Source organism: Aedes albopictus, chromosome 2, assembly GCF_035046485.1.
Source record: "Aedes albopictus strain Foshan chromosome 2, AalbF5, whole genome shotgun sequence".
NCBI lineage: Eukaryota > Metazoa > Arthropoda > Insecta > Diptera > Culicidae > Aedes > Aedes albopictus.
In genome coordinates, this window is record NC_085137.1 from 183,984,920 (window position 1) to 184,009,601 (window position 24,682).

At 42.2% G+C, this 24,682-nt stretch overlaps 1 protein-coding gene across 2 annotated transcripts in view; it reads right to left on the minus strand.

The window, feature by feature from the left end:
- Positions 1-5,565: 5,565 nt before the first annotated feature.
- LOC109409296 (inositol-trisphosphate 3-kinase homolog) overlaps positions 5,566-24,682 on the minus strand; it is a 69,385-nt gene continuing 50,268 nt past the window's right edge. For both annotated transcript variants that reach the window (XM_029858713.2, XM_019682738.3), the window contains exons 3-4: positions 10,064-10,164; positions 5,566-7,104 (exon numbers count right to left, since the gene is read on the minus strand). In XM_029858713.2, coding sequence (XP_029714573.1) covers positions 6,273-7,104; positions 10,064-10,164 — 933 coding nt within the window. In that variant the 3' untranslated portion in view covers positions 5,566-6,272. The remainder of the gene's footprint in view (positions 7,105-10,063; positions 10,165-24,682) is intronic.

The following is a 24,682-nucleotide window of genomic DNA, read 5'->3' on the forward strand; positions in this document are numbered from 1 at the left end:
ACCATTTCAGTCGGGTTGCTATCCGACATCCTGATGACGTGACCCGCCCACCGTAGCCTCCCGATTTTCGCGGTATGGACGATGGTTGGTTCTCTCAGCAGCTGATGCAGCTCGTGGTTCATTCGCCTTCTCCAAGTCCCGTCTTCCATCTGCACTCCGCCGTAGATGATACGCAACACCTTTCGTTCGAAAACTCCAAGGGCGCGTTGGTCCTCTGCACGTAGGGTCCATGTTTCGTGCCCATAGAGGACGACCGGTCTAATCAGCGTTTTGTAGATGGTTAACTTCGCGTTACGGCGAACTTTATTCGATCGTAGAGTTCTGCGGAGTCCAAAGTAAGAACGATTTCCTGCCACAACGCGTCTCTGAATTTCTCTGCTGGTGTCGTTGTCGTCGGTCACCAGTGAGCCCAAGTACACGAATTCTTCAACCGCCTCGATTTCATCACCGTCGATATGAATTCGGGGTGGCGGGCGCGGTGATTCCTCCCTGGAGCCCTTTGCCATCATGTACCTTGTCTTCGACACATTAATGACTAATCCGATTCGCCTGGCTTCACTCTTTAGTCGGATGTACGTTTCCGCCATCGTCTCAAATTTACGAGCAATAATATCAATATCATCGGCAAAACCAAGCAGCTGAACGAACTTCGTGAAAATCGACCCACTCGTGTTTATCCCCGCTCTCCTTATTACACCCTCTAAAGCAAGGTTGAACAGCAAGCACGAAAGACCATCACCTTGCCGTAACCCTCTGCGAGATTCGGGACTCGAGAGTGTCCCTGATACTCGAACTACGCACATGCGTGCGGCTCATTAAATACCGGCTTTTTCGATAACCTGAAGAACGATGAGCAAGAAAATAGTCTCAGATCACATTAGAGACTACCGGTGGTGCTCCAGAACTGGTTCCGGGTGTCCTGCTGGAATTGGTAAAATGTAAAAATGATCCAAACTCAATTCGTGGCTTTCTAGGAAATCGGGTGAACAGTTAGAGGAAACTAGTTTCATGCCATATTTGGGACAATTGGTACCATCCTGGTTCCAGATTTCTCGCCGTAAGTGGTAAAATGTAAAATTGAACCAAACTCATGCATTCGGTGCATCAAATCACGGCTTTTTCGATTATCTGATGAACGGTTAGTAAGAAAATAGGCACAGACTACATAAGTTACTACCGGTAGTGTTTGTGGTTCCGGGTGTCCCGCCGGAAGTGGGCATATACAAAAGTTAATCAAACTAATGCATGCCACACGTCAAATCGCGGCTTTTTTGATAACCTGATTACCGGTTAGCAAGAAAATAGGCTCAAACCACATTAGAGACTACCAGCAGTATTACAGAACCAACTTTGGATGCTTTGCTGGAACTACGAAAGTGAGCAAAATCATAGCAAGCGATAGATATGTGTAATTGTTCTCTTCATCATGACAAAACTAAAGTGATCTCAGAACTCATCAAATCACACCATTTCAGATTCCTACTCATCCTTACAGTCAACGTTGTATGGGAAAATTAAAATTTAATCGCAACAACCCTGAACATTTTTTTTCAATCCCCTTTTGCATCTAAAGTTACTACACAAAATTCTGATGTGACTGGTTGCGCCCTCGCGCTCTGTAATGTGGTTGAAATTTTATTGGGATTTAGTTTGGGAAATTTCACTTGCTTGCATTTTTTTTTTGTTCAATTTTACATGGATCTTGTAATCAGCGATAATAAAATATAGCCTGAAGTGTACATAAAAAACTTTGTCGACGACCCCAAAGTGATCTGTGGTTGTGAAAAAGGTTATATCTTAGCTTGTAATCATCGTCTTCATATTGATTGGCCTCCAATGACAGTGAAGGTGTTCAAGCAGTCAACTGAGAGCTCTGATATGTTTAAGCTCTGCCTATACGTTGAACATAACGTCGGAATATGCGTCATCAATAAGTTTTTCTATTCGATAATGGCTTTGATAAAATTCTTGCTTTTCTCAATAAAGTATTCTCAGGATTCAGGAACACTTCGGCTTACGTCAACATCATGAGTACATGTTCGACGAGAAAGGCGCTATCACCACTAGGTGGATTAATCAGGGTTTTTGTTCATAATTAAAAAAAAATTCAGAGATTGTTTTCAAATAAAATATGTATCCCTCAATTATTGTAAAAAGCTTTGAAATATCTCCTGTAAAAATTTCAGTCATTTTGGTACGCATTCCAGACAATTACAGAAAAACTAGTATATATATATAATTTTGTAGTTATTTTAATACATATTTTTTATAAAAATAACGGGTAACTTCCAATACATCCTGCAACCTTGTATGTAGATATTTGCAGCTACAACCTTCACAGATTGATTCTCCTACTCAAATCTGATCATTTGCTGGCGGACGATTGATTATATGTGGTTAAGAACATGTTTGAAATGTTACATGATTTTTTATTATGTAATTATTCTATTGGTAAAATTATGTGCCTATTACTCACATCCCCATTGGTCCAAAAAACACCCAGATCCGGTTTTTAGCGCTTCGAATTGGAAGATAAACATCTATTCTGACTCTCTGCGTTGAAAACCAATTGAAAATCGACTTGCTTTTGTTATACGAAGACACGGAGTACAACTCAAAAGTCATGTGATTTTTCGACAAATTTAAAAATTGTGAAATTGCATTACAATAGCCACGCTCTCACGCAAAATATGCAACAGAAACTTACATAAAAATTGATTTTCTGCATTCTTGGGAACATTATTGATTTATAAAAATTATACAAACTCATAAATTAGACAATCAATTTTTCGATTTTTGGCCTATGGCGGTACCACTGTGCGCTGGAGATTCATTTAGAGGAATTTTTGTTATTTTTCTGTATCTGAAAAAAAAAATTCCTTGAGAAATTCCTGGAGGCATTTGAAGCGAAATTTCTGAAGGCACTTCTGGAGAAATCCTCGAAGGAATTCCGAAAGGAATCCCTGGGGGAATCATTGAAGCAATCTAGAGTCTAGATACCCGAGTAGGTTGAAAAATCTGATGAATAGCATATTCAGTTATGATTGATTGAATTACTGAAGAGCAAAAACTGATATTGGTTTGATTGATATAAGAGGTAAAAGAACAGAAATAATAGCAAAATCTAATATGGTGAAGTACTCAATAATAGCTCGTTAACATATTACAAGATCAAAACAATAGCAGACGAGATTTGTCACTTTTTTCAAGAAAAAAAAAGTAAAAAAAATGTCAGCATCCAGCATCGAACCTATGATCTTAGGATTCACAGGCGGCGATGCTTACCACTCAACTGTGGCTCGCTGTTGTAAATAATATGCGAGTAAGAGCATGCGGTTCAGTGGCACATGGCATTTCACTAATATTAAGCCATCTCTATGGGTGTATGTGTTCCATTTCGTGCAGAAGAGCTAAACTTGTTCTTATGTAGAAATATTCAACTATTTTGACAAGAACAAAAACTGATATCATATCAAGTTGAGCTATTCATGCGATATTCATTAGATTTTTGAATAACTCATAAAAATCACATCGAGCTATGACAGCAAAAAGTGTTCGATTTGAGATATGATTTAGATATTCTCGTCTACCCGGGTATTCATCCAATTTTTTTCAGAATTCCTCTAAAGATTCCTCCAGCAATTCCCACAGGAATACCTCTAGGAATTCCTTCATTCAGTACTTCAGGATTTCATCCAGAAAATCCTCCAGGAAATGTCCCAGGAATTTCTTCCGAAATTGCTCCTAGCATCCTTTGGAAACTATGTCAGCAATTCGTCTAGGAATTTCTCCACGAAATCTTCTAGGGATTTCTTCAGAGATTCTTCCAGGAAATTCTCCAGGAATACTTTCAGTAATTTTCCAGGGATTCCTCCAGGAATTTATCCAAAAAATTTCCCAGGGAATGCTTCAGGGATTCCTCCAGGGGTTTCTCCACGAATTTCTCCAGGGATATTCCCAGAGATTCCACCAGGGAATCCTCCAGAAGTTCATTCCAATGGTTCTTCCAGAAAATCCTTCTGAAATTTCTCAAGGGATTTTTCAGAAATTTCTCCAGCAATTCCTCCCAGAGTTGCGCTGGAGATTTTTCCAGGAATTCTTCAGGGAATAGCTCCAAGAATTCATCTAAGAAATTTCTCAAGGAATTCCCGCTGGGTCTCATCCAAGAATTTATTCAGGAATTACGCCAGGAATTTGTTCAGAAATTTCTCCAGGCATTTCTCCACGATTCTCTCTAGAGATTTTCCCAGGAAATGCCTCACGGATTCCTTCAGGAATTTCTCCAAGAATTCCTCCAAGGATTCCTCCAGAAGATTTCCACTATGAATTCCTCAAGAAATTTCTTATAAAACTTTTCTAGGCATTCCTCGCAGAATTCCTCCAGGAACTTCTCCAAATTTTCCTCCAAGGAATCCTTCAGAAATTTATCTAGGATTTCCTCATGAGATCTCATCAGAAATTTCACTAGGTATTCATGCCATAATTTATCCAGGAATTCCTCTATGTATATTTCCAGAAATTCTTCCAGGGATTTCTTCGGGAATTCCTCCGGGGATTTCACATGGCTTCACCTAGACGTTCCTGTAGGAATTGCTCCATGGCTTCCTCTAGGCGTTTCTTCAAGGATTTTTTCAGGAAGTCTTTCAGGGATTGCTCCGGAAATTCCTCAGGTGATTTCTTCAGAAATCCCTCTCAGGTTCTCTTCAAAAGTTCATTTAGGAATTCCTTCGGAAATTTCAGAAATCCTTCAATCATCTTTTCAGGGATGAACCCAAGAAATTCTCCAGGAATTACCTGATGATTTATTTGATTTTTTCAAGAATTTCTGAAGAAACTTCTCCAGCGAACAGAATGGAAAGATAATTTAAATATCTACAGGAATCAGGAAATTCTTGGTTGTTCCTCAAAGAGTTCGTAATTTCCAAAAGAATTCAGCTATGATTTCTTATGAATGTTTTGTAGACATTAACAACAAATCCGAGCAAAATAATGCATGAGTAAATAAAAATTCTCAATCTTCTAGAAATTGGTCACCGCCACCAGCGCCACGTTGATTTGTGTAGATTTTTTTAACATATTTTACAAAATACAACAGCGTGACTGCTGAAGGGTTAAATAATGCATTTAGAATATAATGTTATTATATTCAATTTCATCATGTTGCGTTTAGATATAAAAGCTAGTAGGTAGAAATTTTCTAAGGGTGCTTGACAAACCCCCCCCCCCCCAACCCCTGAAAAGCTGGCTACGCCCTTGGTCATTTTGATTACTCAAAACTGCAATGCCGATATGCATGTTCACATAACGGGCGACCATGCCGCTTAAAACTCATCTCAAGTCAGCCCCCCCCCCCCTGGGTCCCTACCAGAAAAAAATCATAGCTACGCCAATGGTAATAATCGAGGAGAAGAAAAAAAAACCAAGCTGTGTCAAAAACGGAAAATGGAATTCCGAAAGTATGATGATTTGAAAACCCGTAGCCCGCTTTTCATCAGATCCAGTCGATTTGTTTGCTTTGTGGACGATATTGCATAGCGTTTCTTTCAAGCGAAATCAAAACCCGCCTTTTGATTATTTTTCATATTTATTGATCACAACATTTGTGTGTTGATTGATACTTATAAATAGTGTTGGTTTTGCCTATCTAAAAAGTTGAATGATGTAAAACAAGAAAACCTACTTCACTTGCGCAACTCATTCAACCTGTACAAAGAAATTAATCACAATCCTCGGCATTTCTTAAAGCTGTGGCTTTCAGTAGTTCTTTCTGGTTTTTGTGAGGGTAGATACAAACATCTAGGTTCAATAGCATTTCGAGGAGTTTCGACATTCAATGTACTTTGGGCGCCTACCGAAGGCTGCAACTAAACTATGGAGAGTATAATTTACAGTGACAAGTTTCAAGGCAAATATGGGTGTTGTTCCTTTTCCAATGTGGAAAATTGGTCTGGAGAAGATGGCGTTTAAGTATTGTCTTTGCTTTAAGTAGAACATGTCTTTTTCATGCAAGTCTCTTTGATTAAGTATTGAACCTTATTGGGCATTTTGAACGCTGACTCAATATTTTTTGTTTGTTTCAGTTTGTGTTACCTAGCTTAAAGCCTATGAATATAATTAACTGGCATTAGCATCTACGAAAAAAAAATATTACTGGCAACAACGGCCACTAGGTTCAGTCTTGGTTTACTTTTCGCTTGTAGTGTTCTTTTCAAATAGCATTTACATGACTAGCTCTCGGGTCCACGTGTTTGTGTCTGTCTTAAGTTTCCCTTCTATCGACGACCGCGCTTACTGGCAGGATACGGCGACTGCTGCAAGCTTCGATGCACTTCTTCCAGGGTCCGAATCAGCTCGTCAACCCCAAATAGGAGACCTTCTTCGCAGTTCCCCACGGTCCACCGCCTTCGGTGATCGACGCGAACGCCTTCGGGCAGGGGCAGCGATTTGGCAAAATCGATCAACCACACGCCTACTTTGTGATCGTCGTACACGATGAAGATACTACTACCGACCACCTGATGGCGCTGGAAGAACTCGGACTTCTCGATCAGCGTCCGCATCTGTTTCAGTCTTTTGGTCATGTCTTTGACGACGCTTTTGCGTCCGTTGACGAAGTTCGAGATGGTCGCCTGGATTTCCTGTCCGGTTTTGACCTTCTTCATGTCGGTGACCGGCGAGGAACCGCGCATCTTGAGGGCCTCTATCCGGAAACCTTTCTCGCTCGACGAGGACATGTTCTCCCGGAACAGCATGTACCGCAGCTTGGTGATGGCCTTTTGCTGGTGCTCTTCGGCCGTGGGAGCACTGGGATCGATGGCCACCATCTTGCTGTAGAGATCCTCGCGCAGGGTGGTGTTGGAGACTTCGTTTTCCGAGAACGTTCGGAAGCCGATCTTGATGTCCATAACGTTTGGGTCGTGAAAGCCATTGAGGAGATCCTGCAGTTCGATGAAGTGCTCGCCATTGAGCTGGTGTACACCGAGGAACTTGGGCACCACTTTGGAGGCGTGGGAATCCACCGATAGCTTACGATAGGCGGCGACTTCGGCATCGTCGGGATCGGATATGCGCTTTCGAACGCTTCCATGGGCTGCGGGGGCAATGCTGCAATGAGAGAATGGGGCCACGAGGCGGGGGAGAATTTGATTAGTTAATTTGCTTTGGCGGTTGTGTTTGGCGTTTGGTGATGATGGTGGTGGCGCGGCGGGTGCGAAATGTGTTGATCACGTTCAATGGGCAGGGAATGAGTATGAGTCAGTGAACATCTGTTTTTACTCTAACGAGCCCACTTGGTACGGCGAATGCGTCATTTCGAATGGCAATGAGTCACATTGCATTGTTCGTAAATATTTCATACGATTCTGTTCACAAATTCCGCGCGCAGTTGCCCTTTTCTACAAGATCAAAAAGAGGAATTTATTCAAGTCGAGTTAGTTTGGTTGGTGCTACTGCTTCTGCTAGAGTTGAGATTGTATCAGAATCTCCAGTGACATTCTAACAGAATCTCCAGTGAGATTCTAGTAGAATTTCTAGATATATCTAGCGAAATATCCACCGAGATTCTAGCAGAATCTCCAACGCAATTCTGGCAATATCTTCAGCGAGATTACAGAATCCCCAATGAGATTCTAGCAGAATCTTCACCAAGATTCTAGCAGAATCTTTAGCGAGGTTATGGCAAAATCGCGCAGAGCCTCGAGCGGATTTCTGGAAAAGTCTTTAGCAAAATAGTAGCAGAGTCTCTTGCGAAATTCTGGATCAATCTTCAACGAGGTTCTAGCAGAATCACCAGCTAGATTCTAGAAAAATCTCCAGCGAGATAGTAGCAGGATTCAATCACAATATTTTGCTGGATATTGGCCCAACCTTTGCAAGATTCTAGCACAATCCCAAGTGAGATTTGGGCAGAATCTTCACTGAAATTCTAGCAGAATCTACAACGAGATTCTGTCAGAATCCCTAGCGCTGGTTCTGTCAGAATCCAGCGAGATTGTGACAGAATCTGCATCTGACAGAGCCGCCAGCAAGATTGTGACAGAATGTCCAGTGAAATACTAGCAGAAACTCCAGTAAGATTCTGGCACAATCTCCACTGAGATGCTAGGCTAGCAGAATCTCTAGCGAGATTCTAGCATAATTTCGTGTGAGATTCTGACAGACTCCCCAGCAAAAACTCTGTCAGAATTTCCAACGATATTCCGGTAGAATCTGTAGTAGTATTGAAGAATCTCCAGTAAGATTTAAGTAGAATTCTCTAGCGAGATCGAAGTACAATCGTCAGCTAGATTCCGTCCGAATCTCCAGTGACATTTTGGCCGAGTCCGCAACGAGTATCACCGTAGTATCGTCAGCATTACTCGTTCAAGATGATTCATGACATATCTGGGTCCATAACCTCTCGAAATTAGCAACTTTATTTCTCATTTGCATTCCATAGCATGACGCAGGACGAAAACACAGATAGTAAAGCAATTCTTCTCAAATAACTGGCATTTTTTTTAAAGAATACCTCTGGCACAATACAGTGATGCTTCACGCTCGTTGCTTTACGTAATCCGCATTCTTCAAACCAAAACAGCGCCGCTGAAGTACCATTAGAATCGTTGTTGACAACGCTCAAGTTCATCAACCGTCCGTCAGTCTCCGGCGCTTGTCGTCAAAACCAAAACGACGAGGCATAACATACGAACAAAAGCCCGACGATAAGCAAATAGGTTACAAGGTCGTGTCTGGCAAAATTAGTAAAACAAATAAGTTTACTCTTCATAATCAACGTCATTCGGATGGGGGTCGGTCCCTCCGTTAACAAAAGATTCTTCAGTGGTTTTCGAAGAATTCCTCCAATCGAAGTCTTCTGTGCGAAAGATATTAGTCTTAGTATGTCCAATTCGAGCTTGCACTCTTCGTGAGAAACTGTGTGTACTCACGTACAATCGGAATTTCAAATTTTGCCATTTCCCAACGCTTTGAAATTCTAGGATCCCGCAAGCGATCCCATCTGTATGTAGGATACAGCGTCGATCCATTGCGCAAGCACTCAAGACTTCAAACCAGAGAGGTCTTTCGCCATTTGGGACGGGACGGGACGGGAGCTTCAACGATGCAGCCAGCCAGCGCCAGCGTAGCTCGAGCGAATTTTTGAATAAATGTTGAATAATTTTCTGACGGTGGTGACGCGAATGCGAACCCCGGCACAGCTGCTGAGGACTTGGTGTATGGTTTGACGTCACCTCGCCTCATTTACCACCATTGCACAGTATTGGGTCGCTGGATTGGGGGGCCCACTGGCTGTTGGCAAATTTATTCAGACGTAGGCAGGAGTACAACTTCAATAATAGAATGGTAATTGAAATCGGGGGAAGACAAACGAACTTATGCGTGTGAGCGATTTCGGTCGGACACTTGCGCGAGCAGATTTAAAGGCTTTTCATCGTCGTTTGACGTTCTGCGCCGGGTAGTGTGTGGTGGTTCAGCAACATGGGGGTTATCGCACTTCTGTGCTGCTGGCGCACATACGTGAAGGATGGGATGCTTCCAGGGCGGTCTGTAACTGCGGGAAGTGTTGCTACCCCACGCGAATCACAACCAAAGATTACGTCTGAATGTTGGGGAAATTGGAGTGGAATCCCCGGTTGGTTCAGAGTTGAAATGAGTCAAAATATTTATTGTAATTATCAGCTCAGATAATATTTTTTCTTTAATTTTAAATCTGATGGATCGAAACCCAACAAATGTTACAAATTTTCATGTTCCAAGTTTTCAATGTACTTGTTATGCATAAATTACGGCGTTTGAGCTGGTGGCATCTATCGGCCTAAGGAATAAATGAGCATTTGCAACGTTTCCACGTTTCTGTTTGTTCCAAGACAGCTGTAACATTTGTGTTGCTTTCAAAAGAACTACAACAGCAAGCAAGCGACATAGCAACGGCTGTTTCCCCTCAAAAGGCGCATTTCGTACCAATTCCCCATCCCTCCCCAATATGATGTGATGTGACGAATGTATGCCAGTGGCGCGTGTGCGATGTACTTGGATGTTAGCAGCTATGGGATGGATGACTTACCTCTTGGGGTGACCCGAGAGCTGCAGCCAGCCGGAGGGAATCGCAGGCGCGTTGTGCTCCAGGAGGACGGGACTAGCGGGGGCACTCAGCTCAAGAGCATTCTGGAAGTTGAAGTAAGAGAAAACCGAAATGGAAGTTCTATTAATTGTGGTAATTAAAAGAGGCGGATGCGGGATGTATGATTGAGGCATGTGATAATTTTTGATGCTATTTATGGGGAAACACTGGAGACGAGCGTTTGACGGATGACTGGGTTTTGTTACTTCAATAAATTCGGAGAAAAACTAGATTGGAATGGAGTTATTGAGACAATGAAACATCTTAGAATTAGTCATAGGTGTAATTCAAATCCACAGTTTGACCATAGTTGTACACGTCAACGATAAGCTGACCGAAGTGTTCATGCTTTCTGTGAGTTTGCTAATCTCGATAATTCTGTAATAGTTGCACTGCTATATAAGAATTGAGCCGATCATACAGTTAAATCTTCGTTACGAGTGTAGATCCAAAGGCCTTAAATCCAGCACAATTTGGATAATCTGGCACGTTGCAACATACGCCAACAACTGAAAAATATTTAGAATAGTCAAAATGTATTGAGTACAATAAACTGTACTAGAAATGTAATCGATACTTTGTTACGAGTGTGGATCTGAAGATCTTTGCTTCAAAAAGTTCTGAGAACCCTCGGTAGATTTACATGATCTAGAGCTCAATTGAGACGTACATGAAGGTAATTTATGCATTTCGTAATGAACTCTTGACATATAAAATGCACAATACCGAATTAGTTGCATACCCGATACCTTGTTACGAGTGTATATCTAATGTTCTTAACTCCAGAATGTTTTGGATGGTCCAGAGTTTCGCTAAAGAATCGATGAAAGTATCTCATACTTAGAATCGTAAGCAAGGATCTGATAAAATTGTTTCAGATATGTGTTCAAAAGTTTTCGCAACCTATTACTAGTGTATGCCCTGAATTCAGAACTTCAGAGAGTTTTGGAAGTCAAAAGCATTACTACAATATGTTCTGTTCTACTCCTCACTCCCCAGAATAGAATGATATGAATAAAATTCTAGTCATATGTAGAACATAATAAAAAAATGTAGACTTAGCTCAAAACTTCAGAAGGTTTTGGATGATCCAGGTAAATTTAGAGCATTGAAATACAAAATCTATTCTTATCCAAAAGCAGCAATATAAACACGACATTCTGCGTCTTTTTCATTCGAAAATTTCATGTGTTTAAGGAAAAGGGTGAAGAGGAAGTTTAAAAGTGAATTTAATTTGCAGAGGAAGGGAGTCCCATGATATCCAAGAACTCTCCTGAATGTAGGTCATCGGATCCTCAAGCATAACCAGTGATCATTTGAAGCACTATGAAATTAGTTCATGTTCACACAGTCTCATACAGTCATTTTCGGTCAAGGTGCGAGTTCAATGACTGTAAAGGCTCTCCGAGGGTTTCCTTGACTGTTTATAACTCCATGAAATCCCATCTACAATAGCTTTTGAACGGAAACCTCGGAAATTATTATTAAACCCCCTTAAACCTGGGACCCTATGAAGCCTTTCTAAAACGCCTTAGACCCTCTCTGAAATTCCCCTAAAGCCATCCTGAACCCCTGTGAAGACTCCTGAAGCCTACAGGAACGGCCACGAGGCACCTGAATCCTTCCGAAATCTCATGGATCCCTCAGAAACACTTTGAAATCTTTCTGAATTTTTCTTAAGACCCGTGGATGATCTATAAAGCCTCTTGAAACCCCCTTGAATCCCTGGACATTTCTTGAAACCCCCTAAAAGCCTCTGAAGTGCTTTCAAACGTCACTTTGAAGCTTTTTTGCAGCCCTTCCTAAATCTGTTTGTAGTAGCATTGGGCAAATCTGGCTGGGACATAGATTTTTGTGAATCGATTCGAATCGAATCAGCAGAATCGATTCACCGATTCAATCGAATGCTTTGAATCGATGTTTTGACATCGATTCGATATTAGAAAATATTACAAAACGATAAGAAAAACTCCCCCAGAATTTTTAAAGAGACTCCTGCAGAATTCTGAAAGAAGTTTCTTTAGAATTATGAGAAAGAGATTTTTTAAGAATGCTGAAAATGAGCACACCAGAATCCTGAGCGACATTACCTAGAAAAGAAAGCAAGACTCTTCCGGTATAAGGGTAGGAATTCTCTCTGAATTCCATTGAGGATTTTCCCAGAATCCTGAGAGGAATTCCAAGAGCGTTTCTTTCACATTATTAAGATAAATTCATCTAGAATACTGAGAGAGATTCTTACGAAAAAAGATTTTTGGAATTCTAAGATGAATTCCCCAAGAAACTTAAAAAAAAATACCCAGAATTCTGAAAAGGGTAGCTTAGAACTCTAAGTAGAATACCTCCAGAATCCTTTAAGTATTCTCACAGAATTCCCCTTAAACTCTCGAAAGGTATTCCGCAGAATTCTACGAGTGATTTCATCAGAATTCTGAGAGGGATCATATTTAAGAGGGGTTCTTCCAGATTCTTGAAAGAAATATATCTATTATCCTAAGAGAGATTTTTCCGAAAATCTGGTAAGGATTCTCCCTGGAAGGGATTACGAAAACTTCTACAATGGACTTCCCCAGCATCCTGAGAAGGATTCTCTGGAATTCTAAGAGGTATTTCCACATAAAACAGAAAAACTATCACAGATTCCTGCAAGACATGAATGGGGTTGTCCCAGAACTCTGAGAGTGATTCCTCTAGAATACTCCTGAAAGGGATTTCTGCGAGCAACTGCTCCAGAATACAGAAAACAGAATTCTACTCTTCCAGTAGGAATTCTCCCTGAACTCGATTAGGGATTTCCCTAGCATCCTGGGAGAGATTACTTCAGTTTTCTGAGATGGATTCTCTCAGAATTCAAGAGGAATTCTTCCAGAATCCTGAGGAATTTCCGCAGATCCCCGAGATGGATTCTCCCTGAATCCTGTGATGGATTGCCTCACCCTGAGAGAAATTCTCCGGCAGTATTGAAAGACATCCCTTTAGAATCATGAATCAGATTGCCCCAGAACTCTGAGAGGGATCCTAAGAGGGGATTTTCCACATTATTAAGGGAAATTGATCTAGAATCCTGAGAGGGATTCTCAAAAAAAAAAAAAAAATGTTCGGAATCCAGAGATGAACTGGCCTAGAATGCTGAGAAGGATGCCCTAGAACCCTGAAAGGGACTTTCTTGACCATAAAAAGGATTTCATCAGAATTCTGAGAAAGATTCACTTAAACTCCTGGGAGGGGTTGCATACAAAAACATCGATGTTGCGAACATCGATTCAAAGTTGCCCAACGCTAGTTTGTAGATCCTCAGAAACCCACTGAAACCTCCTGAAACGCCTTGGAGCTACTTCGAAACCCCCCGTGAGACCCCCGCAGACTTCTCATGAACCACTCGTGATGCTCCGAAATCCATTCAAACGCGTGAACACTTTGAATCCCTTATAAAACAGCCTCGAAAGTACTTCTAAAGGTTCCTAAAGCTGGCTGGAAGCTCCGGTAAGCCTTCTAAAGCTCCTGATTCTCGCTGATAACGCTTTGAAACCTACTTATTAGCTTCCATATCACGTAAAAAATGCTGTAAAAAGCTACAACTTCCTTGAAATAATAAGATTGAATAATTGTCCCTAGAATTCTGTTTTCGTCTAGTCCACGTCTATTTCGGGCACAACCTGAATTCAGTTCTCGGCACACCTTCTTCGTGACACTATGGTACATAGGATGGTCAAAAGTTATGGTTTTACCGGAGGTGTTTATTGAAAAAGTCGGTCACATTCTTCGCAATCCAAAACAAATCATGCATTCAAGTACGATTGAACAGAAACTTTCAAATTGAGGTTAATATCTTGCCCACCAGATTAAAATAAGCCAGCACAGTGCAGCGAAGAAATCATCCTCTGTGGATGTGAAATACGATGCTTCGTATGCAGAAAATCCACGAACACATTTGCTTGCTCCTTAGGCGAAAAGAACTGTAAACAAACGTTTTACCGAAGGGAGAAATCGATTGATTTCATTAATTGAACAGCTTTTGCTACATTCTGCAGCCAGTGAAAACAAACTTTGAAGTGCCACAGAGCTTTTTTGGAGTGTGAATTGAAGGTTGGTTGAACAAGTGAATGGTGATGGATAACAATTCGGCTATCTGCTACTTTGGTGCGATTGCCTTCGTCGTACGCAAGACCGAGAAAAATTTCAACTTGTAAGTGGAGTGGTTATTGATAGTCTTTTTCTCCCATCTGATGAGCCGTTGGCAAAGGTGAGTTGGAATATCTGTAACTATTGGCTATTTCCCGTCTAATATGACGGGAATTAGCGCATATGACGAAGTAGATTTCTTCCCTATGTTGTAGAATCTTCAGAAACATAATATACATATTTTATCATTAGTAAATGATACCTAGTTATTATTCGTAAATCTGGAATTGAACGAAGGATAGGTGCCTTAATGAATTGCCACTGCATCCTATTGGACAATTTTCGTATCTGGTTTTACAGGAGAGGTTATGAAAGAAGTAGAGAAGTACAACATTAATTAACCTCAACGAACAACACTTTTTGATTACAAAACTATCCCATTTTTTTAAAGAAACTTCAGAGAGGAGTCCAACGTGTTTAGAAATATTTCAGTATACCTTCAGAAACAATAGTGTTCCATAAGATTTCCGTTCTTGATTAGCACCTTCCTAAGGTCCCCTAGAGCGGCAAGTCAGGCGAAAAAAGTTGGCTTTCAGAGAGCGAATCACTTTGTTTCATCTGAATCGTACAGTGATTGAAGCGATTGGCTGTTATAACGAACTTCATTGACATGTTCAAAAGTTCAAGTCTCAAGTCTTCCAGCAAGGTCCCAGCGTCTCAATCGAATTGAGGTCAGCTGCATTGACGCACTTCCGGCGGTAAACTCGAGCTAAAGTCGATTTCTTTTCTCCGTTTTACCCTGTATTGTAAAAAAAGTCAATCCAATTGATATCGGCCTACCTACAGAGAACAAGTCATAAATTCTGCTCCAATCACAAACCGCAAGTCAAGTGTATCTACGGACGCAATCCTAGGGGCTGCGGGGCTGCTGCCCCAACAGTGTTGAACGGGCCAATGGGCTTGCTCCTTCCGAAAGGCGTGCCCAGCGATCCGATCCGCTTGCTTCCGAACCAATCGCCGGCGCGCGGCGATGGCTTCGGCATTGACGTCAATGCGGCTTGTCGTCGCGAGGCGAGGTTCGAATCAATCGCACTCACGCATTCATCCATGGCCGTGTAGCGCGGGGAGCTCTGGCCTCCGGAGGAGCTATTGTTAGACGTCCTCCAATCCAGATCGGTCGGTTAGTCAGAGTCTCAATGTGTGAGCAATGCAAACTCGGGCAAGATTTGCGTTAATTAAACGCCGTCGTCAACTGCAACACGAACGATCGCCCACAGTCGATCGGTTGGCGAAGTCGCGTCTAAAAACATACGACCGATGCGATGATCAGTCAGACAGGCGTTATCGCAAACGCCGGAGATTGGTGTACTATTTTTAAGTCTAATGGATTGGGTTGCAGTGCCGGCCGTTCCGATGCATTTCAAATGCATATGAACGAGACGCGAGCAACGAACGTTCTGATAACGATCCGTCTCCCTTGAGTGACGGATGAATTGTTTTCTTTTTGCATCAACCTGTTTCGCTTGCTCTGGGCATGGGAACTTGGGTGGCACGATAATCATCTCCTCAGTTGACAGCCTAGAGATTGGCCGAGGTGATCATCATTTGATGCATCGTTTGACATGATTGGGAGTACAATGGACCTTGACGGAATATACGATGAACATCCAGAGAAATGTCTGGTCATGACACAGCATTGGGGTTCCAATTGTTCGTCATGAACACCTTCATCCAGTAATTGTTCGTGGCTGATACGCACCGCGTTTCACTGGCGTACGACAATCTGTTCAATGACGCAATTATCCCAATGATCGATTACGTCAGTCTACTTCTTTTCGGGCATCTCCTCCTGCTGGAGCAGGTGAAAACCTTCCGATCGGTCACATGCCTTCGAAGCGATCTTACAGGTGCCATCTCTCCAACCAGTGACTACACTTCCAGTGACAATCGTTTGGCTATAGTACACGTGCAAAAATATACATTTTAATTGTTAACCACAGTCCAATTAGACACAGTGTAACGTGATGACACTATACAAGTAGTGAATGAAGGTGACAGACCGTGTAGATATCCAGTTCTCGTAGGTAGGTCGGTAGGTAGGTGAAGAGCGATCGCATGACAGCACTGAACGATAACAGCCAAGGTATAGTTTGTGGGCTTCGTGGCCGTGCGGTTAGCGGCGTCAGTCGTCTAGGCGTTTCGTAAGCCTCGGAGTGCGGGTTCGATTCCCGCTCCAGTCGGAGAAAACTTTTCGTCAAACGGAAAATTCTCCATTGGGCCACTGGGTGTTATGTGTGTTGTCCGTTGTCTCGTGTATGTAATGTTCAGTCTGTGCAGCCTCTGGCTGAAGACGGTGCAGTGTCTTTTTTTTTTTTTTATAGTAGAGAGATACGCCGGCTAGTCGTAAACTTGCCAGTCGCCTTTCAAATGTCAACTATCGCCTATCGAGAGTTATAGTATTCAAAGATGCAGTTTGTAACTTCATCACCCTCAACGACTGAGTTTCACATTCGATGTTAACAATGTAACCATTTGCTGATTACAAGCGTTGTGTTCACACTCCGTGACTAGGTAGGTAGGTATGGTGATCTAGATAGTCTCGATCGCAATGTGGTGTTCGCACGACACTCTCTAAGCAACGGCGCGGTAATCCTCACACTTCAAGGCAGCATTCTTTCCACGCAAGTGCCGTTCGTTTGTTGGTTATTTGCATGCTATAATGCAAACAAATGCGACAGCTCGAACCGGGAAAGGTTAACCATTCGCATGGCGCGTCTCAGTTTGCACTTCATCGCACTCGGGCGAGAAGACTCGTTTGATTAGAAGTGAAACTAGTGGACTGGTGGACCGAGTACCCTTTCACTCATTCAGCCGAGCGATGCCCACGCTGTTGTTATTATAATTAATGAGCCATTTGCGGAGGAGGAAGTTTAATTCATTGAACGTGTGGTGCACCGCGTGATTGCCGTCCGTCCCGTTGTTGTTGTTGTTTGAGTTGCGAGGGAGGAGGACGATTCTAGCGAACACTGACTGGCACTGGTTGTCGCGTTGAACCGACGTTTGAATTGGGTGATTAAAATGGCCGTTGTTGCTTGTTCTGTTGCTAGCGGCTGGCTGATGGGGTCAATGCAATGCACATTATCAGAGATGGACTTGGAACCAGCCAGCCGAGTGATTCTGCTGTGGACAGCGCAGACTAACGGGTTTGAACTTGTTGTGCGTATGCGATTCACTTGGGTAGAGAAGGTACCCGGTTTGTTCAAATGGGACAATAATGGTTTAATTGGAGGTTGGGTACAACTGCGTATTATTCAAACGTTTACAACGGAGCAGATAGAACTAGTAAAACTGTTATCTTTATGATATTTGAACTACTCGTTCGTTGCCTTGAGCTGGTTTATTTTCTTGAATTGCAAATTTCATTTCTCGATCTATGGCCTGGTGAAAATCTTTAGACACTATGTTCAAAATATTTGATCATTCCGAGTCTCTGATGTTTAATAATACAAGGAAAATATTATAGTAATGCCACTTAAGCTTCAGCCTAGAGAAACACGCCACGTCTTCTTCTTCTCCTTTTCTTCTTCTTATGATTCTTTCGTTTTCTTCTTCTTATTCTTGTTCTTCTTCTTATTCTTGTTCTTCTTCTTCTTCTAATTCTTCTCCTCCTCCTTCTTCTTCTTCTTCTTCATCTTTATTCGGATAAAGTGTGTTTCTCAGCTTAGTGTTCTACGAGCACTTTCACAGTTATTATTTGAGAGTTTCCTCGATTAATGATTATTTTGCATGTGTACGTCATGTGGCAGGTATGAAAACACTCCACGTCCAAGGAAGCCAAGGAAACTTCCATGACGAAAAGTTCCTGGACCGACCGGGAATCGAACCCGTCATCCTCAGCATGATCAAGCTGAATACCCACGCCTTTACAGCTGTGGCTATACCAATGGGAACTTCTCTGTGTAATGCTAATTATTCATACTGAAAGCTTGTGATTTCGCATAGAAATGGTAGATTCCTCCGGACGATTATTTGACAAGCAAGTTAAATCCAAAATCTGGATAACCGTGCTAGAGGAAAATACGGGGGCTGCTAAATCAAGAGGATATTTCCGGCCAGCTAATAATTCCGATAAAATGCTGCAAATATCAGATTCCAGTAGCGGATAAATATGTAAGTAAACATTCGTCTAGAAAATCTCCACAAGGATTTCAGAAATTCCGTCATGGATTCTTTCTGGAACTCTTTGAATGCCTTTCAGGATTTCTCATATCATTTCCTCCGTATTTTTCTGTATTTTTCTAAGTATTTCCATCTTAAATTCCTGTCGATGGTTCTTTCGAAATGCAACAGGGATTTTTCCATAAACAATTTCCGGGATATATCCCTGAGAATCTTGGAAGATTCTTAAATTTCAACCGATTTCACAAAGATCTTACAGAATTTCTACCAAGGTATTTCTCCAAGAGCTCTTCCTAAGTTTACTCCAAGAAATTTTTATAGACTTTCTTCCAGGATAATCACGAGACTTGTACAGATTATTTCTCAGATATAATTACGAGATTTCTTTTAGAATTTCTCCGGGGATTCCTCTCGAACTATTTTCAACAACTTCTTCCGGCGTTCTTCCCTGGATTTCCTCCCGAGGGATTTCTCCGAAAGTTTCTACAGGCTATTCCTGAGTTTTCTACCAAAAGCCTCCTGCTTTTGCAGGACTTCTTCAGAAGCTTGCTACCAGAGTCTCTCATGCGAGTACTCCCAAGCTCCCTTGCCATTTCTTCAGGATATTATCGTCAAAAATTTCGTTTCTCCCTGGATTTCTACAGGAGCTTTTCCCGGAATATTTATTGAAACATCTCGTGGGGTTTCTCTTGCTGTTTTTTCTGAAATTTCTCTCTGAGTTCCTTCTAAGAAGGTTCCTTCTAGTGTTGCTCCCGGGATATCTCTCAGATTTTTTTTGCGGATTTACCCTGAACTTTCTTCCGAGTTTTTTTTTCTGGGGTTGCGTCCAGAGTTCCTTCAGATTCAGATTATCTTTGAAGCAATATAACTCACGAGCACATGAACCAATCAACATGGTTTTTACACTGTTCAATTCGTTTTCAGATTGGCTGTGATTGGACATAGAAAAAGCTTCAAAATCAATTAGGGTAAAAGCACTAGACTTCGCCACTGCTCTAGTCTGCACCCCCTCCATACAAATTCAATTTTTTATGAATGAAGTGGCGAAGATTAGAGCAGAATTTTAGGGGGGCGAAGCCTACTGTTTTTACCCTGATAAATCAATACAATGTGACAGAGCTTAATAATATTAAATACCCGGATTTTTCACGGTTCCGAAAAGCTCAATGCATGAGTTGCTATGGGAACAGCGAACTTCCCCTTCGATTTTCTCCGTTCGTGGATTTTGTTAGATGCGGTGTTTGGTAGAGTTAGGCTTGATTTATCATGGAGTCTTACCGGCGATTTCTCTCCAGGCTTTTCTTTGTAGTCGTTTCCCAGATTTCTTGTTGAGACCGTTCTGAGATTTCTCGAAAAAGATTTTCCCGGGATTCCTCCCAGCGTTTAGTGCTCAGAATCTCAACCGAAAATTGTCTCATAGTCTCGGGTGAAAATACTCGGGGAATCCCGGGAAGAGCATCAGAAACATTTGAAAAATTCTCGAAGAAACTACGGCAATAGTTCCGTGATGAACTCAAAGAGAAATTCCGGAAGAACTTTTGCGGAGGTCTCACAAACATCCTGAGAGAAACGGAGAGAAAACTAGCCCGGAAAACTCTCTTAGTGAAATCTCTGAATTAACTTTTGGAGAATCTTGTTTGGATCTCCGAAATGAATCCCCTGGGAAACTCTAGGAACCTCTTGAAGAAAACCCATAAAAAACTTCTTCCCGTCCAACTTTCACAGTACAGTGTCAATCTATCATATAATGCCTATTAGTTCTGCAACCAAGCGAACTGTGCCGCATCATCTTCACAGTAAACTTCACACAATCTTACTCTACGCCTGCGTGAACCCTCTACCAAAAATAAAAATTTCCCAACAACACTCCGACATCTGTATGACCTTGTCGGCCTGAAGTGGAAAAGCGATTGCAATCACCATTTCCCTCTCTTTCCTACATTGATGGATGAATAACTACGATTTCCAAGATTCCGGCAATTATCTGCAAGATTCATTCCTACGAGTCTTCCAAGATTCCTGAATTCCGATCAATTTCACAGAGATCTCAAAGGTAAATCGGATTAAGTACTGTTCCTTTTAAATTCCACTCATGAGTCCCTCTTGGGATTTATCCCAGAGTTTCTCCTATAATTTCTCCAAGAAATTATCGTAAGATTTCTCTCGGAGCTCCTGCTGGAACTATTCTTAGAAGATTTCGGCCAGTGTCGCTCCCGGGATGTCTCTCAGAGTTTGTGAGGACTTATTCTGGACTTTCTCCCAACATTTCTTTTGAAGTTTCATTCAGTGTTCCTTTTGGGATTTCTGCAGGAATTATAGGGAACCTAGGAAACTCTCGTTCTGAACTCTGGAACGAATTCCGGATAAATTTGCGAAGGAAATGCCAATCTCTACAAGAGATCTTGAGATCACAGGTTGTCTTCAAAGTTCACTAGTACCTGTTCATCGGAATAGCCAGCATTATATCGTTTCCATCCCAGAAGGAAATTCCTCCAAGCATTTCCTTAGAATATTTTTTGGAGTAATGTACACGGAGGAACGAGGTTCCGTGGTCGTGCGGCTAGTGCCACGAAGCTGTTAGTTGAATCGTGGGTTCAATTTCCGCCGCAGTTATTAGGAAAAGTTTTCGGCTGTGCTACTGGCCGTTGCATGCTAGTCCGTAGTCTTGTGTCGTGCTTCCTTCAAAGAGTGAAAAAGCTCACTGGAAGCATTGAACGTGTCCGTGTTTTCAAAAGAAAAATATGTTGAACACCGAAGATAAATTTGCACTTTTCGAGTTAAAATTTGCAGAAGTCAGTAGCCGTTTTTTAATTCCGCCTGCCGTATTCTAAACAATGTGGAGCAAAGAAAACGCGTGACAGTTTTAAAAAACGGAGCCGCTCGCGCGCACAGCGTGCTACGATCTCATGTGAGTATTTTGATCTTTTCGTAATATAAATATTAAAAGAAGCTTACTTCTCAGTAAAATTCAGTAAAATAATCTAGAAGAGGTTCTTAAAACCATCACAAAACCAAAATAAAAGGTATTAGGTTTAATGGTGGTTCTCAAAACTTCTACAAGACTAATTGGTTCTCAAAATGTTACTTGGGTTGTAATAACGTACACCAAAACATGAAAAGACAAACGTAAAAAAGTTTCATGGTTATCAACATCTGCGCCAATTTGTGACAAAGTGAGAAGGACCTAGAAGGACAAAACTTCTCAAACCGATAAAATACGTATCGAAATTGATGCTGTTCATTCACATTAGGCATACTCATGTGAAAACTAGTGCATTTGACCGAAAAAGTTACAATTGTTGTTCAATTTGGAGGAGCTTTGGCCAAAACCGACTCCCCCCCCCCCCCACCCCCCACTAAGTCGCAAGTCGGAACCTATTGTTATCAATATATCAAAATAAACAATCACCAGCAGCGCGTGGAACTCACAGAGATCATCTTGATGATATCGCTAACTTTTTGTCATGTTCATTCTCCCAACCAACCGCATGGGTGACTTAAGGACAAACGTCATCAAATCCCGCTTCAACAGTGCATTAAAACTTCAAACGCACAAATCTGAAGAAGGAAGCTTCAAACGACAGTACATTTTATTATTCTATTCTTGCTCACTTGTAATAAGCTTAAAATAAGAAGATCAGGTGCACTGGTTTGATTTACGAAGAGATTTGTGCGCTCGAAATCGTGAGTAGATGCCAAAGTCGGCCATTATGGCGGCCATTTTGGGATTCTAACAGGTCTGTTTTTAACTCGTTTGTTTGCGTTCATTCTCGAACTGCTTGAGCGTCATCATGCTGAATGATACGGCACTGGCGCACGCAGTCATTTGTGTACAATAGGGCATTAGTTATCTCAAATGCAACCTTTAGGTGGATGTTAATGGTAGCATTATATACTAACGTCAACAATGCCATGATGGGCAGTGAAATCGCCCATGATAGAGTAAAAACAATATAACCCAAGCTTGTTTTGACTATTAAAGGGTCTAATTTTGCTATCAGGGAGCACGATTCTGTCACAATTCTCACGATATCCTGTCAATCATCGCTGATACAAAGAGTTGAAATTGAAAGAAATTCCCATAAATCTTCGTATCGAAATACTGCTACACTGCCGCAATTCTGCAAAGTGACGTAAGCGACATTGATAGTTTTGGCCCATTTTTTGGTTATTATACATAAAACTCTTGCTCATCCTCTAAGTTTCCTTCCATAGATGATAGATTACGACTAGATCTTGCATTCTAATACAGCAGGATTACCACAGTGTTATTTTTACCCCAGATATTATGTATAATATACCAAAAAATATCGTCATTTTAAATGGCGCTTACGTCACTTTGCAGAATTACGGCAGTACAGTTCTTATCTGAAAGCTTGATTTGCCAGTTAACCATTTTTGCAATTGTATCTCGTGTGGCAGACACGAAGATACTCCGCGCCGAAGGAAGTCCAGGAAAGATCCTTGACCAACCGGAAATCGTGAGTATAGACAAACTCAGCAAGGCCTTGCTGAACATCTGTGCTTATTCCGCTCCAATTTTATGGGCTTTTGGTGAATACTAATATGTAGCTATAAAATAGATTGAAACACGTGGCTTCCAGATGGCTCTCTTGGCTATCGGGACTTAGCTTATGATCGAAAGCTTTAACGACATAATTTGCATTTTTTTTTATAATCAGTCTCATGACTACCAGTTTTATAACTAAATTAATCAGTTTCAGCATGCTACAAAAACAGACGCATCTTCTCGCCTATCTTTCTTCTCAACGCCTTTTCGCGCCGCCATGCACCATTCGGCATCTTTCGGCCACCAACCGTCATAAACCTGACATCCATCTTCTCAGCTAGATCTGAATAGAAAGATGTTCAGGAAAACCCTCACACCAACCGAGAAACCTTTCTCTTGTTTTCTTCTCTCCATACTTCCACGGAACCGATACAACAACCCCACGCGGCGGTGAGACCTCACACTTCGCGAAACCATTGACGTCATTATCGTGCACCCAGCAGCAGACCCTAACAATGCTTGAAACCCCCATGCCCATGGATTCACCACCGATCGCCACAAAGTCGCCGAAAAGCGCTGAACCCGATCCAAAGCCGGTGGCATTTGCGTCCGTCCGTAGCGTTTCTCCGGATACACGAGCTCTTATAGCAGCACTTCCATGCAGGGCACTCTACAGCAGAAAAGACGTGCTGTCGAACTTTCCGCACTGCTGCTTGGCTGGCTTCGCGGATCGTTGAATTTGAGTTGGTTGGTAGTGCACAGCACACCACACGCATCACGGTCAGCAATGACGTCAATCTGTCTGGCGGCGGCGGTTGTATCAGTTTCTTCTCACAACCCGCGCTGCTGCTGACTTGAGTGTTCGCCGCAGCGGCGACGCAGCACGTCGTCGCCACCAGTCTATTGTAACTGTGCTTTACACGCATCTATTGAAGTTGATTACGCACGGCATCTGCTGTATCTATAGAGCTGCGCTGGGGCGAAAGCACTTAGCACCAAGTCCTAACGGCTTGCGTGGCGGCGACGACGACGACGTGACTTCACTAACTGTCGTCGGGCGCGCGCGCACTTCGCGCACACATCGAACTGACATGTGCTAATCGATGAACCTATGTAGATAGTAGGGCGCGAACATTGATCGAGAGCAAACTGCTCAGATCTACCTTACCTGACTAGTTGCCCGTTGAAGTATTGCAGCGATTGCTGCTGCTGCGGCAGCAGCAATGGCCTGGAAATGAAATCGCGCCCGATCGGATGGCAAAACTTGCGCCATTTACCTATTAGGAGGACTAGCTACGATACAATCACTACTTAGGTACGACCGCCGCAGCATGGCCAATGGGACTCGCACTCGACACCACCGTACTGATCGATTTGTTTGGCTAGCTAGATTCTCACACGCCTTCTCCGCTCGCTATCATATCGGTTCCGATGTAGTATGCGCGAGCGACCTGGAATTTGTGTTCGGAAGCCACTCCTTATTTCGAACATCATCGGCGTCGTTCCTGACCGCTGTCGCCGCCGGGAAAAAAAGGGGACTTTGCTGCGGGGGCGAGGTTCACGCTCTGCTCGTTGTTGACTCATAGGTTCCCAATGATATGATTGAGTCGTTTGTGCAATTCTATAGGGTTCGGCAGCATTGCGTGTGCTTTATCAGCTTAGTCATGGTCCAAATGAATCGTAGTTTTTGACAGAGGCGCTATTATGTTATAACGGGTAGGACAAAGGGTGGATGCAATTTAGATATATCG